The 15171-nt window shown below is 43.3% G+C and overlaps 1 protein-coding gene across 2 annotated transcripts in view; it reads right to left on the reverse strand.

Annotated features, from left to right (window-relative positions):
* Window positions 1-15171, reverse strand: part of wdr35 (WD repeat domain 35) — a 44582-nt gene that overhangs the window by 26023 nt on the left and 3388 nt on the right. The window contains exons 6-13 of one of the 2 annotated variants that reach the window (XM_031829237.1): window positions 14937-15070; window positions 14593-14758; window positions 11767-11906; window positions 11301-11426; window positions 8524-8709; window positions 7520-7555; window positions 5754-5814; window positions 4714-4858 (exon numbers count right to left, since the gene is read on the reverse strand). In XM_031829237.1, the coding sequence (XP_031685097.1) occupies window positions 4714-4858; window positions 5754-5814; window positions 7520-7555; window positions 8524-8709; window positions 11301-11426; window positions 11767-11906; window positions 14593-14758; window positions 14937-15070 (994 nt within the window). The remainder of the gene's footprint in view (window positions 1-4713; window positions 4859-5753; window positions 5815-7519; window positions 7556-8523; window positions 8710-11300; window positions 11427-11766; window positions 11907-14592; window positions 14759-14936; window positions 15071-15171) is intronic. The other variant, XM_031829238.1, reaches the window with a different exon arrangement.

The raw sequence follows: 15171 nt of genomic DNA on the forward strand, positions 1-15171 counted from the left end.
AACAAACAAACAAACCAAAACAAAGGCAAAGTCTTCTCATGCTTGGTTGATTTCAAAAAAGCCTTCAACTCAATTTGGCATGAGGGACTGCTATACAAATTGATGGAAAGTGGTGTTGGGGGTAAAACATACGACATTATAAAAGCCGTGTGCGGTTAAAATGGGCAAAAAAATTATATAATTCCACCAGGGCCATGGTGTGAGACAGGGATGCAGCTTAAGCCCCACCCTCTTCAACATATATATCAACAAATTGGCGAGGGCACTAGAACAGTCTGCACCACCCGGCCTCAACCTGCTAGAATCTGAAGTGAAATGTCTATTGTTTGCTGATGATCTGGTGCTTCTGTCACCAACCAAGGAGGGCCTACAGCAGCAGCTAGATCTTCTGTACAGATTCTGCCAGACATGGGCCCTGACAGACCTGGGCCCTGCCAGACCTGAGCCCTGACAGTAAATCTCAGTAAGACCAAAATAATAGTGATCCAAAAAAAGTCCAGTCGCCAGGACCACAAGTACAAATTCCATCTAGACACCGTTTCCCTGGAGCACACAAAAAACGATACATACCTTGGCCTAAACATCAGCGCCACAGGTAACTTCCACATAGCTGTGAACAATCTGAGAGGCAAGAAGGGCATTCTATGCCATCAAAAGTAACATAAAATTGAACATGCCAATTAGGATCTGGCTAAAAATTCTTGAATCCGTTATAGAACCCATTGCCCTTTATAGTTGTGAGGTCTGGGGTGCGCTCACCAACCAAGAATTCACTAAATGGGACAAACACCAAATTGAGACTCTGCATGCAAAAATATCCTCTGCGTACAACGTAAAACCCCAAATAATGCATGCAGAGCAGAATTAGGCCGATACCCGCGAATTATCAAAATCCAGAAAAAAGTCAGCCAAATTCCTCAACCACCTAAAAAGAAGCGATTCCCAAACCTTCCATAACAAAGCCATCACCTACAGAGAGATGAACCTGGAGAAGAGTCACCTAAGCAAGCTGGTCCTGGGGCTCTGTTCACAAACACAAACAGACCCCACAGAGTCCCAGGACAGAAACACAATTAGACCCAACCAAATCATGAGAAAACAAAAAGATAATTACATTGGAAAGTATTAACAAAACAAAAACAGAGCAAACTAGAATCCTATTTGGCCCTAAACAGAGAGTACATAGTGGCAGAATACCTGACCACTGTGACTGACCCAAACTTAAGGAAAGCTTTGACTATGTACAGACTCAGAGAGCATAGCCTTGCTCTTGAGAAAGGCCACCATAGGCAGACCTGAGGTGGAAACTGAGCTGCACTTCCTAACCTCCTGCCAAATGTATGACTATATCAGAGACGCATATTTCCTTCAAATTACACAGATCCACAAAGAACTTGAAAACTAACCCAATTTTGATAAACTCCCATATCTACTTGGTGAAATACCACAGTGTGCCATTACAGCAGCAAGATTTGTGACCTGTTGCCACAAGAAAAGGTGCAACCAGTGAAGGACAAGCACCATTGTAAATACAACAAATATGTTTATTTATTGTCCCTTTTGTACTTTAACCATTTGTACATTGTTACAACACTATATATATATATATACTTTTTTCTGGATTTTGATAATTCGCGGGTATCGGCCTAATTCTGCTCTGCATGCATTATTTGGGGTTTTACGTTGTACGCAGAGGATATTTTTGCATGCAGAGTCTCAATTTGGTGTTTGTCCCATATATATATATATGTATAATATGACATTTGTAATGTCTTTATTATTTTGTAACTTCTGCGAGTGTAATGTTCACCGTTCATTTTTATTGTTTATTTCACTTTATATATTATCTACCTCACTTGCTTTGGCAACGTTAACATATGTTTCCCATGCCAATAAAGCCCCTTGAATTTAATTGACAGACAGACATGTCGAGAAAGAGACAGACAGACAGGGAGAGAGAGAGATATCTTCCTGATATCAGCTTGAAGGAAAGTCTAATATGCTCTCTCTCTGTCTCTCTCTTCTGTCTGTCTCTGCCCACCCAACGCCCTCATTCCCATCTCTCTCTGCACCACTATATCTTCCTGAACCCGCCCCACCCATTTCTGTCTGGCTGTTTCTCTCTTTCTCTCCCTGTCTGTCTGTCTCTCTGACCCTCCCCATCTCTGTCTATGTCTGTCTGGCAGTCTCTTTCGCATCCTGTCTGTCTCTGTCTCTCTCTGTCCCGTCTCTCTCTGTCTCTCTGTCTTTTGGACAGACAGACAGACAGACACAGCCAGACAGACACAGCCAGACAGAAATGGGTGGGGCGGGTTCAGGAAGATATAGTGGTACAGAGAGAGATGGGAGAGAGGGCGTTGGGTGGGCAGAGACAGACAGCAAGAGAGAGAGACAGAGCGAGAGCATATTAGACTTTCCTTCAAGCTGATGTGTTGGCATACAGACAGGAACATCCCTGGCAGGACAGTAGGCCCTACTCTTGCCTGTCTGTCTGAGGTCAGTATCACTGACTCACTGGTCAACCCGCTGTCTACTGTCTGTCTACTGGTTCAGGCAGATGAATGGACATTTTTCATTTCAATGTCAACACCTTGCACAGGATCAAACAACCAGAGACTAGGGTGGCAGGTAGCCTAGCGGTTAGAGAGGCGAGCCAGCAACCGGAGGGTTACCAGTTTGAATCCCGGGTCTGACCAGAAAAATCTGTCGGGAAGTGAGCTGGCAATCCAAGATGCCATTGCCTGCCATGCAAAGGCACTTAACCTCCACAACAAGTTCTTCATGAGTGCACAATCCGGCAGTCCTCCACTCCAACTTCATCCCCCTAGGTGTTTTTCCTATTTTGTTGCATTACAACCTGTAATTTAAATTTATTTTTATTTGGATTTCATGTAATGGACATCCACAAAATAGTCCAAAGTGATGAAGAGAAATGGAAAAAATTACTTGTTTAAATAAAAAAAATAAAAAAGCCCCTAAATAAGATCTGGCGCAAACAATTACCTTCAGAAGTCACATAATTAGTTAAATAAAGTCCACCTGTGTGCAATCTAAGTGTCACATGTTCTGTCACATGATCTCAGTATATATATACACCTGTTCTGAAAGGCCCCAGAGTCTGCAACACCACTAAGCAAGTGGCACCACCAAGCAAGCGGCACCATGAAGACCAAGGAGCTATCCAAACAGGTCAGGGACAAAGTTGTGGAGAAGTACAGATCAGGGTTGGGTTATAAAAAAATATCAGAAACCTTGAACATCCCACGGAGCACCATTAAATCCATTATAAAAAAATTGAAAGAATATTGCACCACAACAAACCTGCCCACCAAAACTCACAGACCAGGCAAGGAGAGCATTAATCAGAGAGGCAACAAAGAGACCAAAGATAACCCTGAAGGAACTGCAAAGCTCCACAGCGGAGATTGGAGTATCTGTCCATAGGACCACTTTAAACACTACACTCCACAGAGCTGGGCTTTACAGAAGAGTGGCCAGAAAAAAGCCATTGCTTAAAGAAAAAAATAAGCAAACACATTTGGTGTTCACCAAAAGGCATGTGGGAGACACCCCAAACATATGGAACAATGTACTCTGGTCAAGTGAGACCAAAATTGAGCTTTTTGGCCATCAATGAAAACGCAATGTCTGGCGCAAACTCAACACCTCATCTCCCCGAGAACACTATCCCACAGTGAAGCATGGTGGTGGCAGCAACATGCTATGGGGATGTTTTTCATCGGCAGGGACTGGGAAACTGGTCAGGATTGAAGGAATGATGGATGGCACTAAATACATGGAAAATCTTGAGGGAAACCTGTTTCAGTCTTCCAGAGATTTGAGAAAGAGACGGTTCACCTTCCAGCAGGACAATGCCCCTAGCACACTGCTAAAGCATAATTCGAGTTGTTGAAGGGGAAACATTTAAATGTTTCGATAGGCCTAGTCAAAGCCCAGACCTCAATCCAATTGAGAATCTGTGGTATAACTTAAAGATTGTTGTACACAAGCGGAACCCATCCAACTTGAAGGAGCTAGAGCAGTTTTGCCTTGAAGAATGGGCAAAAATCCCAGTGGCTAGATGTGCCAAGCTTATTGTGTAAATCATGTTGTGTAAATCAAATGATACAAACCCCTAAAAAAATATATTTTAATTCCAGGTTGTAAAGCAACAAAATAGGAAAAATGCCAAGGGGGGTGAATATGTTCGCAAGTCACTATATGTGTCTTTTTTAGAGGAGTTGGGATTAAGCAGAAGTCCAATTTTGGTTGGACCTTGTGTACAATTCACAAATAAAGTGATTTTCTACACCTGCATTGCATGCTGTTTGGGGTTTTAGGCTGGGTTTCTGTAATAGCATTTTGTGACATCAGCTGATGTAAGAAGGGCTTTATAAATACATTTTATTGATTGGTTTTAATCTTAAACATCTTCTGACCCCCTTAAAAATCTACAAAACATGATATTAGTGCCACAGGCCAAATAAACAGTTTAGAATAACGTCATGTCGAGGGGTGGTTCCGTTCAGTTTATTTGGTTTCATTCTGGATATTTTCTCATCAATGACAGAAGATCTTTAATCTGGTTTGTTGCTCTTGTGCAAGGTGTCTGAACCTTGCCACCTGAACTTTCCTGGATAGAAACGGAATGAATAGAGTTGACATGATTCCCTATTCTATCCTCTGAACAGGCCCGGTACCGGCAGCACTCACCTCTCCCTACCTTCCTTCCTGGTCCTGGACACCTGGTTGATCTCCATGGCAGTTAGTTTCTTGGCCACGCGGTACTGCCAGGTGTAGAAAGCCTCCTTGGATGCAGCGATCACATGGGTCTTAGTCATGGTCACGAACAGAGGATCTGTCCGAGGTGACATGGTCCAAGGTTATTTCAGTAAACTAAGGATCCTAAATTCAATAAAAATTTGTAACCAAGGGTCGTGTTCAGTGGGACACACCGGAGCTAAACGTAGCAACAGAAAACAAAAATGTAATTATATCATTCATAAAATCAGTGAAAAACTTCACAGCTAAAATAATATTCTGACTAAATAAACAATTTATATAAATAAACATTATAATTTCCAGAAACAAAAATAGTGACAGGCACATTCTTTCAATGCAACGCTCCAGGCCCACGAAGAGGTCTCCTCAGGTCACAGTGAGGAAGATTCACCACAAAGAGGAAGTATACATTCTTTACTGTTGATTCAGCATGCTCTGACACTTGGATCTCTTTGAGGCTCTCCCAGCCCTCTCAGGTGACAGACTTTGAACTGCCTCCGCTATGGTCTTGGGTAAACGTTTGGCCAGTAGCACAGACTTGGCTTGCAACGTGGGCAGAAGGAATATTACAGAATGTGTAGGAGACCTATAGATGGGGGGAATCTTCAGGGTGTATGTCATGAACAAGCCCATGAAAGGGAAGGATTGTTGGCGGGTAGAACCCCAGACGAGACAGCAGCTCTTTGAAACTGGGTGACAGATCAGCGGTAGGAAGTGCCGGGCTTTCTCATTCCAGAGGAATCTGGTACAAAACCTGCCAAAGTGTTTAGTATTCACATTGTCCAAAACGGCAAGGTGTCTCTCCACTGACGTGCACTTCTTTACATTTCTGACGTCTACACTTTTGAAGTGTTATCAGGGAAATTGAACGAAACTATCGTTGATACATTGTGAAACAACACACTGTTCCAGTTTATTAAAACCTGCTTTAAACATAATATTCTCTTATCTTTCTAAAAGAAATCACTCACCAATGTCAATGTATTTTGAATCCAGTGGGGTCCCAATGGAGTTACAGAGAACCAGCACATACTGGAAAACAAGACAAAGTCATTCATTTCTTCAACAGTCATACAAAACTCAATCACCTCCATCATATATGGTCAAATTCAGAGGGTGTATTTTACCATACATGGTAATATTTAGAGGGATTTACATTACCACACCAGGTCATATTTAGAGGGATTTACATTAATATCCAGGGTTATATTTAGAGGGTGTACATTACCAGGGTTATATTTAGAGGGATTTACATTACCACACAGGGTTATATTTAGAGGGATTTACATTACCACACAGGGTTATATTTAGAGGGATTTACATTACCATCCAGGGTTATATTTAGAGGGATTTCCATTACCACACAGGGTCATATTTAGAGGGATTTACATTACCACACAGGGTCATATTTAGAGGGATTTACATTAATATCCAGGGTTATATTTAGAGGGTGTACATTACCAGGGTTATATTTAGAGGGATTTACATTACCATCCAGGGTTATATTTAGAGGGATTTACATTACCACACAGGGTTATATTTAGAGGGATTTCCATTACCACACAGGGTCATATTTAGAGGGATTTACATTACCACACAGGGTTATATTAAGAGGGATTTACATTACCACACAGGGTCATATTTAGAGGGATTTACATTAATATCCAGGGTTATATTTAGAGGGTGTACATTACCAGGGTTATATTTAGAGGGATTTACATTACCACACAGGGTTATATTTAGAGGGATTTACATTACCACACAGGGTTATATTTAGAGGGTGGACATTGACATACAGGATCATATTTAGAGGGATTTACATTACCATACAGGGTCATATTTAGTGGGGTTTACATTACCACACATGGTCATATTTAGAGGGATTTACATTACCATCCAGGGTTATATTTAGAGGGATTTACATTACCACACATGGTCATATTTAGAGGGATTTACATTACCATCCAGGGTTATATTTAGAGGGATTTACATTACCATCCAGGGTTATATTTAGAGGGATTTACATTACCACACATGGTCATATTTAGAGGGATTTACATTACCACACAGGGTTATATTTAGAGGGATTTACATTACCACACAGGGTCATATTTAGAGGGATTTACATTACCACACAGGGTTATATTTAGAGGGATTTACATTACCACACAGGGTTATATTTAGAGGGTGGACATTGACATACAGGATCATATTTAGAGGGATTTACATTACCATACAGGGTCATATTTAGTGGGGTTTACATTACCACACAGGGTTATATTTCGAGGGATTTACATTACCACACAGGGTTATATTTAGAGGGATTTACATTACCATCCAGGGTTATATTTAGAGGGATTTACATTACCACACATGGTCATATTTAGAGGGATTTACATTACCACACAGGGTTATATTTAGAGGGATTTACATTACCACACAGGGTTATATTTAGAGGGATTTACATTACCACACAGGGTTATATTTAGAGGGTGACCATTGACATACAGCAGTCATATTTAGAGGGATTTACATTACCATCCAGGGTTATATTTAGAGGGTGGACATTGACATACAGGGTCATATTTAAAGGGTGTACATTACCACACAGGGTCATATTTAGAGGGATTTACATTACCACACAGGGTCATATTTAGAGGGTGTACATTACCACACAGGGTCATATTTAGAGGGTGTACATTACCACACAGGGTCATATTTAGAGGGTGTACGTTACCATGGCATTATTTCCCGACTCTACGTCAGCATCCTCCTTTGTGGCAATGAATTTGAAAACAAGAGAAGGCATGACACGCAGAGAGATACTGACATGAGACTGATCAAGCTACAAGTTGTTTCTTACAGTACTTACAAGTTCTACTTTCTCTTACTGCTTGTCAGATTTGAGTAACACTTTACACTTGGAACTGTTAAACAGTTTGATGCTTTGAACATAATAATGTGGATGTTTGGTCAAGCCAAGTTCATTATGACGGGTCATTCAAGTCAAGTATTAGGCCTCTCCTATATCAACAACTACTCCCTTTGTAAATGTAGTCTTGATTCCATTCAACATAGTTGTAAGTTAGTGCCTAGCGACCCGGCGAGGCTGCCAGTCCTTCTGCCTGTGTCGGTGTGTGTAGATGAGTATGTGTAACTTTTATTTAACTAGGCAAGTCAATTAAGAAAATAATTCTTATTTACAATGATGGTCTACTCTGGCCAAACCCAGACGACGCTGGACCAATTGTGCGCCGCCTTATGGGACTCCCAATCACGGCCAGTTGTGATACAGCCTGGATTCGAACCAGGGTGTCTGTAGTGACTCCTCTGGTACTGAGATGCAGTGCCTTAGACCACTGTGCCACTCGGGAGCCCTGTACCAGTGTGTACCTGTGTATGTACCAGTGTGTGTACCTGTGTGTGTGTGTGTGTGTGTGTGTGTGTGTGTGTGTGTGTGTGTGTGTGTGTGTGTGTGTGTGTGTGTGTGTGTGTGTGTGTGTGTCAGACAGTGTGTGTACCTGTGGATGTGTGTGTGTACCAGTACCAGTGTGTGTACCTGTGGGTGTACCTGGTTGTGTGTGTGTACTAGTACTAGTGTGTGTACTAGGCAGTGTGTGTACGTGTGTACCAGTGTATGTACTTCTGTGTGTGTACCTGTACCAGTGCGTGTGTACCAGACGGTGTGTGTACCAGTGTGTGTACCTGTATCAGTGTGTGTGTACCAGACAGTATGTGTACCTGTGGGTGTGTGTCATCTGCCTTGGTGGCCAGGATGCAGAAGTCTCCAGACGTGGTGATGGACATGAGGCTCTTGACGTACTTGACAAACTTCTCGTTGTTCTTGGTGTCCCAGAACACCACACAGTACTCCAGCCGGTCAGGCTTGGTATAGGCATACACCACTGTGTTGGAGCAGTAGCCCCACTGTTGAGAGAGAAAAACAGAGACAGAGAGAGATGAGATGGAGAGTAAATCAGTGGTGTGTATTCATGAATGCCAATGGAAGCCAGGCTTTCCCCAAATACTTGACCAAATGATCTTTCGTCTTTCTGTGTTTTCATTACTTTGCTGAATCTACAGTATCTCACAGTAGGAATCATACAAGAGCAGGAACAGCACCTCTCTGTCTCAGTATGTGTAGACCATGTATCTGATGCTGTCTGGACAGTGAAACAGCACCCCTCTGTCTCAGTATGTGTAGACCATGTATCTGATGCTGTCTGGACAGTGAAACAGCACCTCTCTGTCTCAGTATGTGTAGACCATGAATCTGATGCTGTCTGGACAGTGAAACAGCACCTCTCTGTCTCAGTATGTGTAGACATGTATCTGATGCTGTCTGGAGAGTGAAACAGCACCCCTCTGTCTCAGTATGTGTAGACCATGTATCTGATGCTGTCTGGACAGTGAAACAGCACTCCTCTGTCTCAGTATGTGTAGACCATGAATCTGTTGCTGTCTGGACAGTGAAACAGCACCTCTCTGTCTCAGTATGTGTAGACCATGTATCTGATGCTGTCTGGACAGTGAAACAGCACTCCTCTGTCTCAGTATGTGTAGACCATGTATCTGATGCTGTCTGGACAGTGAAACAGCACTCCTCTGTCTTAGTATGTGTAGACCATGTATCTGATGCTGTCTGGACAGTGAAACAGCACCCCTCTGTCTCAGTATGTGTAGACCATGTATCTGATGCTGTCTGGACAGTGAAACAGCACCTCTCTGTCTCAGTATGTGTAGACCATGAATCTGATGCTGTCTGGACAGTGAAACAGCACCTCTCTGTCTCAGTATGTGTAGACCATGTATCTGATGCTGTCTGGACAGTGAAACAGCACTCCTCTGTCTCAGTATGTGTAGACCATGTATCTGATGCTGTCTGGACAGTGAAACAGCACCTCTCTGTCTCAGTATGTGTAGACCATGTATCTGATGCTGTCTGGACAGTGAAACAGCACCCCCCTGTCTCAGTATGTGTAGACCATGTATCTGATGCTGTCTGGACAGTGAAACAGCACTCCTCTGTCTCAGTATGTGTAGACCATGTATCTGATGCTGTCTGGACAGTGAAACAGCACCTCTCTGTCTCAGTATGTGTAGACCATGTATCTGATGCTGTCTGGACAGTGAAACAGCACCCCTCTGTCTCAGTATGTGTAGACCATGTATCTGATGCTGTCTGGACAGTGAAACAGCACCTCTCTGTCTCAGTATGTGTAGACCATGTATCTGATGCTGTCTGGACAGTGAAACAGCACTCCTCTGTCTCAGTATGTTGGACATTGGACATGTCTGCGTCAAGACAAACATTTCACCACTCTCCATTGTGGCTAAAGGATCAGAATGGAAATTGTATTGGGACAATTGTATTGGACAATTGAACCACTACACCAACCAAATCACATGAAAAGCTAAACGTAATTGTTTCTGGTGTGCTTGTGTTGATGTTCTGCGGTAGCTAGCTAGCTAGCTAAATCGTCCCTTTCCCAAGCCATGTACGGAGATGGGGATTTGGACTTAATTCTCCATACAGGCCAATGATTATAAAGGTGATTCTGATCCAACTATAAATGAATATATTGTGCCACCAGCCTGAGACGATTGAAGTTCAATATGTAGCCTAGTAGACCCACGTTAACTAGCTAGCTAACTTAGCTGGTTCATTGTTTCCCATGAGAGGAAGCTAGGCTAGTAGACATTTTATCCAGGGAGCCTATCACAACAAAAAGTAAAAGCGTGTACTACTGTACGACAGAGTCAGATGAGTTTAGACGAGACTGACTTTATGACCTAAATTATCCGATTTACACTTTGTAGTCAATTTTGTCAACTAGAATAACTTTTTCCTGACTCATATCGATGCCACATAGCCCATTTTCAAAGGGATTTGTTGCTTTTTAAAGGCAGTCACTCTTTAACCTGGGGCAGCAGGTAGCCTAGTGGTTATAGCATTGGGCCAGTAACCGAAAGGTAACCGAGCAGACAAGGTAAAAATCTGTCGTTCTGCCCCTGAACAAGGCAGTTATAATCCACTGTTCCCCGGTAGGCCGTCATTGAAAATAAGAATTTGTTCTAAACTGACTTGCCTAGTTAAATAGGATTAAAAAATGTAATAATGTTTGAAGTTGAAACGATGCTGGAGGTAGTGCTCCTGTTGTTTATGTGCTGACTTGCAATAACTCTCTGGGGTTGTAAATCACGTTGTTTAACGGGAACATTAACTTGCTTGCCCATGCTGCAGGTCATGCAACTATTTGTTAAATGCTATAGTTGCTTTGTGGACTTCACCGGACTCTCCGGTTTTGTGATGAAACAAATGTGTGGTTGAATTTATTCTGCCGCTGTGTAACTGTTGTCTTTTTGTTATCTCATACTAAAATCATTTTCATTTCATATTAATCTCCATTTACAAACGGCTTGTGTTAACAGTTTTTAAACACAGAGAATTTAACCAAAGTACAAGAAACCCTGTTACCTTCAAGCAGAGCCGATTATTCCCCAGATGATTGTTTTACCTTGTAATCGGGCCTTATGTTGGCAAAGTAAATGTAGGAGTCAACAGCCAGTCCAATCCTCAGTCCTCCCCCTTCCCAAGCAACCTCTGTCATCTGCTTGCCAGGTACCTTCAATGTTCGCAAATGCTATGCAAAAGGGAGTAAAATTTGCTTTGGTCAAATGCCATATAGCCTAATGACAATATTGTGTACTCTGTAGGGGCCGAATCCTAACTGGAGATCACATGGAATCCTTTTGACATCAATGCCGATCTGCCACAACTTTGTATTCATACAACGTATTAAATAACTTTTTATTTACACAAACTTAATTTATTTCGGGTTAGTATCATTCAGTCTAACTCAGAAAGCCGGTTGACTTAAACTAAAAACAAGTCATGTTTGCCTGCAACTTTCCACATTGCCAGGGAACATCTGAAAGCTATGCTATGAGAGGTTGGCGTCTGGGATGTCCTGGCTCTCTCACCTCTCCGAATGGGGTGTAGAACTGCACCACGTTGACCTCCTTCTCCATGCCCCTCAGGGAGCCTGCCACAGCCAGCACGCTGCCACACTGGTTCCACTGGATACTGGCCACGTTCATCAGTGTGTCTATGAACACTGGGCCTGGAGATGGTCAGGAGAAAGGGTTTACAAGGAAGGGGAATTGGAGGTGGAGCAAGGACCTTCATTGTCATTATCACGATATTACCCCAAACTTACTCAAATGTAACCAACTTAGCCAGGGGTTTCCACCCAGCAGGCAAAACTGATTGGAATGATGTTAAAATGAAAACATGTAAATATCTCTTTTACAGTTTAGACCTTGGGGTTCTGGCATAATTTGTCAATAAGTCATTACAGCCGACATTTAACTGTCAAGGATTCTGCATTCTCTACAAAGCTCCATTTTCTCCCGCCGCATTCAGCTCGCTCCCCATTCCACCCCCTTCCCATTCCCCTCACCCCTTTCTAACTCCCCATTCCCCTCACCCCTTTCTAACTCCCCATTCTCCTCACCCCTTTCTAACTCCCCATTCTCCTCACCCCTTTCTAACTCCCCATTCCACCCCCTCAATATTCTCCTCACGCCTTTCAAACTCCCCATTCCACCCCCTCCCCATTTCTAACTCCCCATTCCACCCCTCCCCATTCCCCTTTCTAACTCCCCATTCCACCCCTCCCCCTATCTAACTCCCCATTCCACCCCCTCCCCATTCCCCTTTCTAACTCCCCATTCCACCCCCTCCCCATTCCCCTTTCTAACTCCCCATTCCACCCCCTCCCCATTCCCCATTCCACCCCCTCCCCATTCCCCTTTCTAACTCCCCATTCCCCCCACCCCCATTCCCCTTTCTATCTCCCCATTCCCCTTTCTAACTCCCCATTCCACCCCCTCCCCATTCCCCTTTCTAACTCCCCATTCCACCCCCTCCCCATTCCCCTTTCTAACTCCCCATTCCCCTCACCCCCATTCCCCTTTCTAACTTCCCATTCCCCTCACCCCCATTCCCCTTTCTAACTTCCCATTCCCCTCACCCCCATTCCCCTTTCTCACTCCCCATTCCAACCCCTCCCCATTTCCCTTTCTAACTCCCCATTCCACCCCCTCCCCATTCCCCATTCCACCCCCTCCCCATTCCCCTTTCTAACTCCCCATTCCCCCCACCCCCATTCCCCTTTCTATCTCCCCATTCCCCTTTCTAACTCCCCATTCCACCCCCTCCCCATTCCCCTTTCTAACTCCCCATTCCACCCCCTCCCCATTCCCCTTTCTAACTCCCCATTCCCCTCACCCCCATTCCCCTTTCTAACTTCCCATTCCCCTCACCCCCATTCCCCTTTCTAACTTCCCATTCCCCTCACCCCCATTCCCCTTTCTCACTCCCCATTCCAACCCCTCCCCATTTCCCTTTCTAACTCCCCATTCCACCCCCTCCCCATTTTCAGTTCTGCCCACACATTTTCTATAGGATTGAGGTCAGGTCTTTGTGATGGCCACTCCAATACCTTGACTTGTCCTTACGCCATTTTGCCACAACTTTGGAAGTATGCTTGGGGTCATTGTTCATTTGGAAGACCCATTTGCGACCAAGTTTTAACTTCCTGACTGAAGTCTTGAGATGTTGCTTCAATATATCCACGTACTTTTCCTTTCTCATGAAGCCATCTATTTTGTGAAGTGCACCAGTCCCTCCTGCAGCAAAGTACCCCCACAACATGATGCTGCCAATCCCGTGCTTCACGGTTGGGATGGTGTTCTTCAGCTTGCAAGCCTCCCCCTTTTTCCTCCAAACATAACGATGGTCAATATGGCCAAATAGTTATATTTTTGGATATAGATACTTTTGTACCAAGATCCTTTTGAACCTGTTTTCTCCAGCATCTTCACATGGTCGTTTGCAGTTGTTCTGGGATTGATTTGCAATTGTCGCAGCAAAGTACGTTCATCTTTAGGAGACAGAATGCGTCTCCTTCCTGAGCGGTATGATGGCTGTGTGGTCCCATGGTGTTTATACTTGTGTACTATTGTGTGTACAGATGAACATGGTACCGTCAGGTGTTTGGAAATTGCTCCCAGTGATGAACCAGACTTGTGGAGGTCTACAATTTTTTTTTTTTTAGGTCTTGGCTGATTTCCCCATGATGTCAAGCAAAGAGGCACGGAGTTTGAAGGTAGGCCTTGAAATACATCCACAGGTACACCTCCAATTGACTCAAATTATGTCAATTAGCCTATCAGAAGCTTCTAAAGCCATGACATCATTTTCTAAGCTGTTTAAAAGCACAGTCAAGTTAGTGTATGTTAACTTCTGACCCACTGGAATTGTGATACAGTGAATTAGAAGTGAAACAATTTTTGGAAAAATGACTTGTGTCATGCACAAAGTAGATGCCATAACCGACTTGCCAAAACTATAGTTTGTTAACAAGAAATTTGTGGAGCGGTTGAAAAACAAGTTTTAATGACTCCAACCTAAGTGTATGTAAACTTCCGTACATACATTCTGTACATACACACATACATATATTTTTTTTAACGTATTTATCATATTTTCCTTTATTATTTTCCACTAACTTAACCACCCTTCTACCCATTGGAACAAACTAATGAACAACCAGGCTTCTACTTCCAGCTTATACATACTATATACATTTTATGAACACAATCTATTTTACAATAGTTCTATTTTGTCCTTCCTCTACCCTCAACCTCACCCATCTTTTTCTGATGTCCATCCAGTTTGATTTCTATTTGCCATATATTTTTAAACTGTGCTGTTTCACAAAAGTTCTTGACCAATTCACTCACTTTCATCACTCTCGTATCGCATGACCTGACACCGTCCGTTATCGAAGCAGATGGCCAGGCAGGGGCAGTCTGGCTCCACGTAGCCCTCTGACCCTGCGTACCAGTGGATCCCTGCGATACTGATGGCTCCTGTCACGTTATGCAGACAGCTGACCGTCATCTTCATCTGCAACATAATGAGTATCTCTAAGTCTCCTAGAACTATGTTATCCACTCTTCAGAAGTGGGGTTGCATTAAACACTCTAGAACAATTGAAACGTGCACCTTTACTAAGTGTACAAAAAGCGCTATCCATCGTTACTTTTGGGGTGTTGCTATCTTTTTCAAAGGCTACCAGACTTACAATGAAGTTTCCCTGATTGTCGTAGATGTGGATTTCCCCATTGGCCATCCCAAAAAGCAGGATCTTGCTATCTGGCGACCAGGCCACGTGAGCGAGCTGAATTCCCTTGAGCTCTTTCCCCCAGATTCGGTTACCTAAAAAGACAAAACACATCCATTAGAAAACAACCACGTGCCATATTCGTCATGATGCTTTTCTCATTACCATTATACAATGGGTGTGAGAAAGCAACAGC

This window comes from Oncorhynchus kisutch, linkage group LG7 (assembly GCF_002021735.2).
Source record: "Oncorhynchus kisutch isolate 150728-3 linkage group LG7, Okis_V2, whole genome shotgun sequence".
In the NCBI taxonomy this organism is placed as follows: Eukaryota; Metazoa; Chordata; class Actinopteri; order Salmoniformes; family Salmonidae; genus Oncorhynchus; species Oncorhynchus kisutch.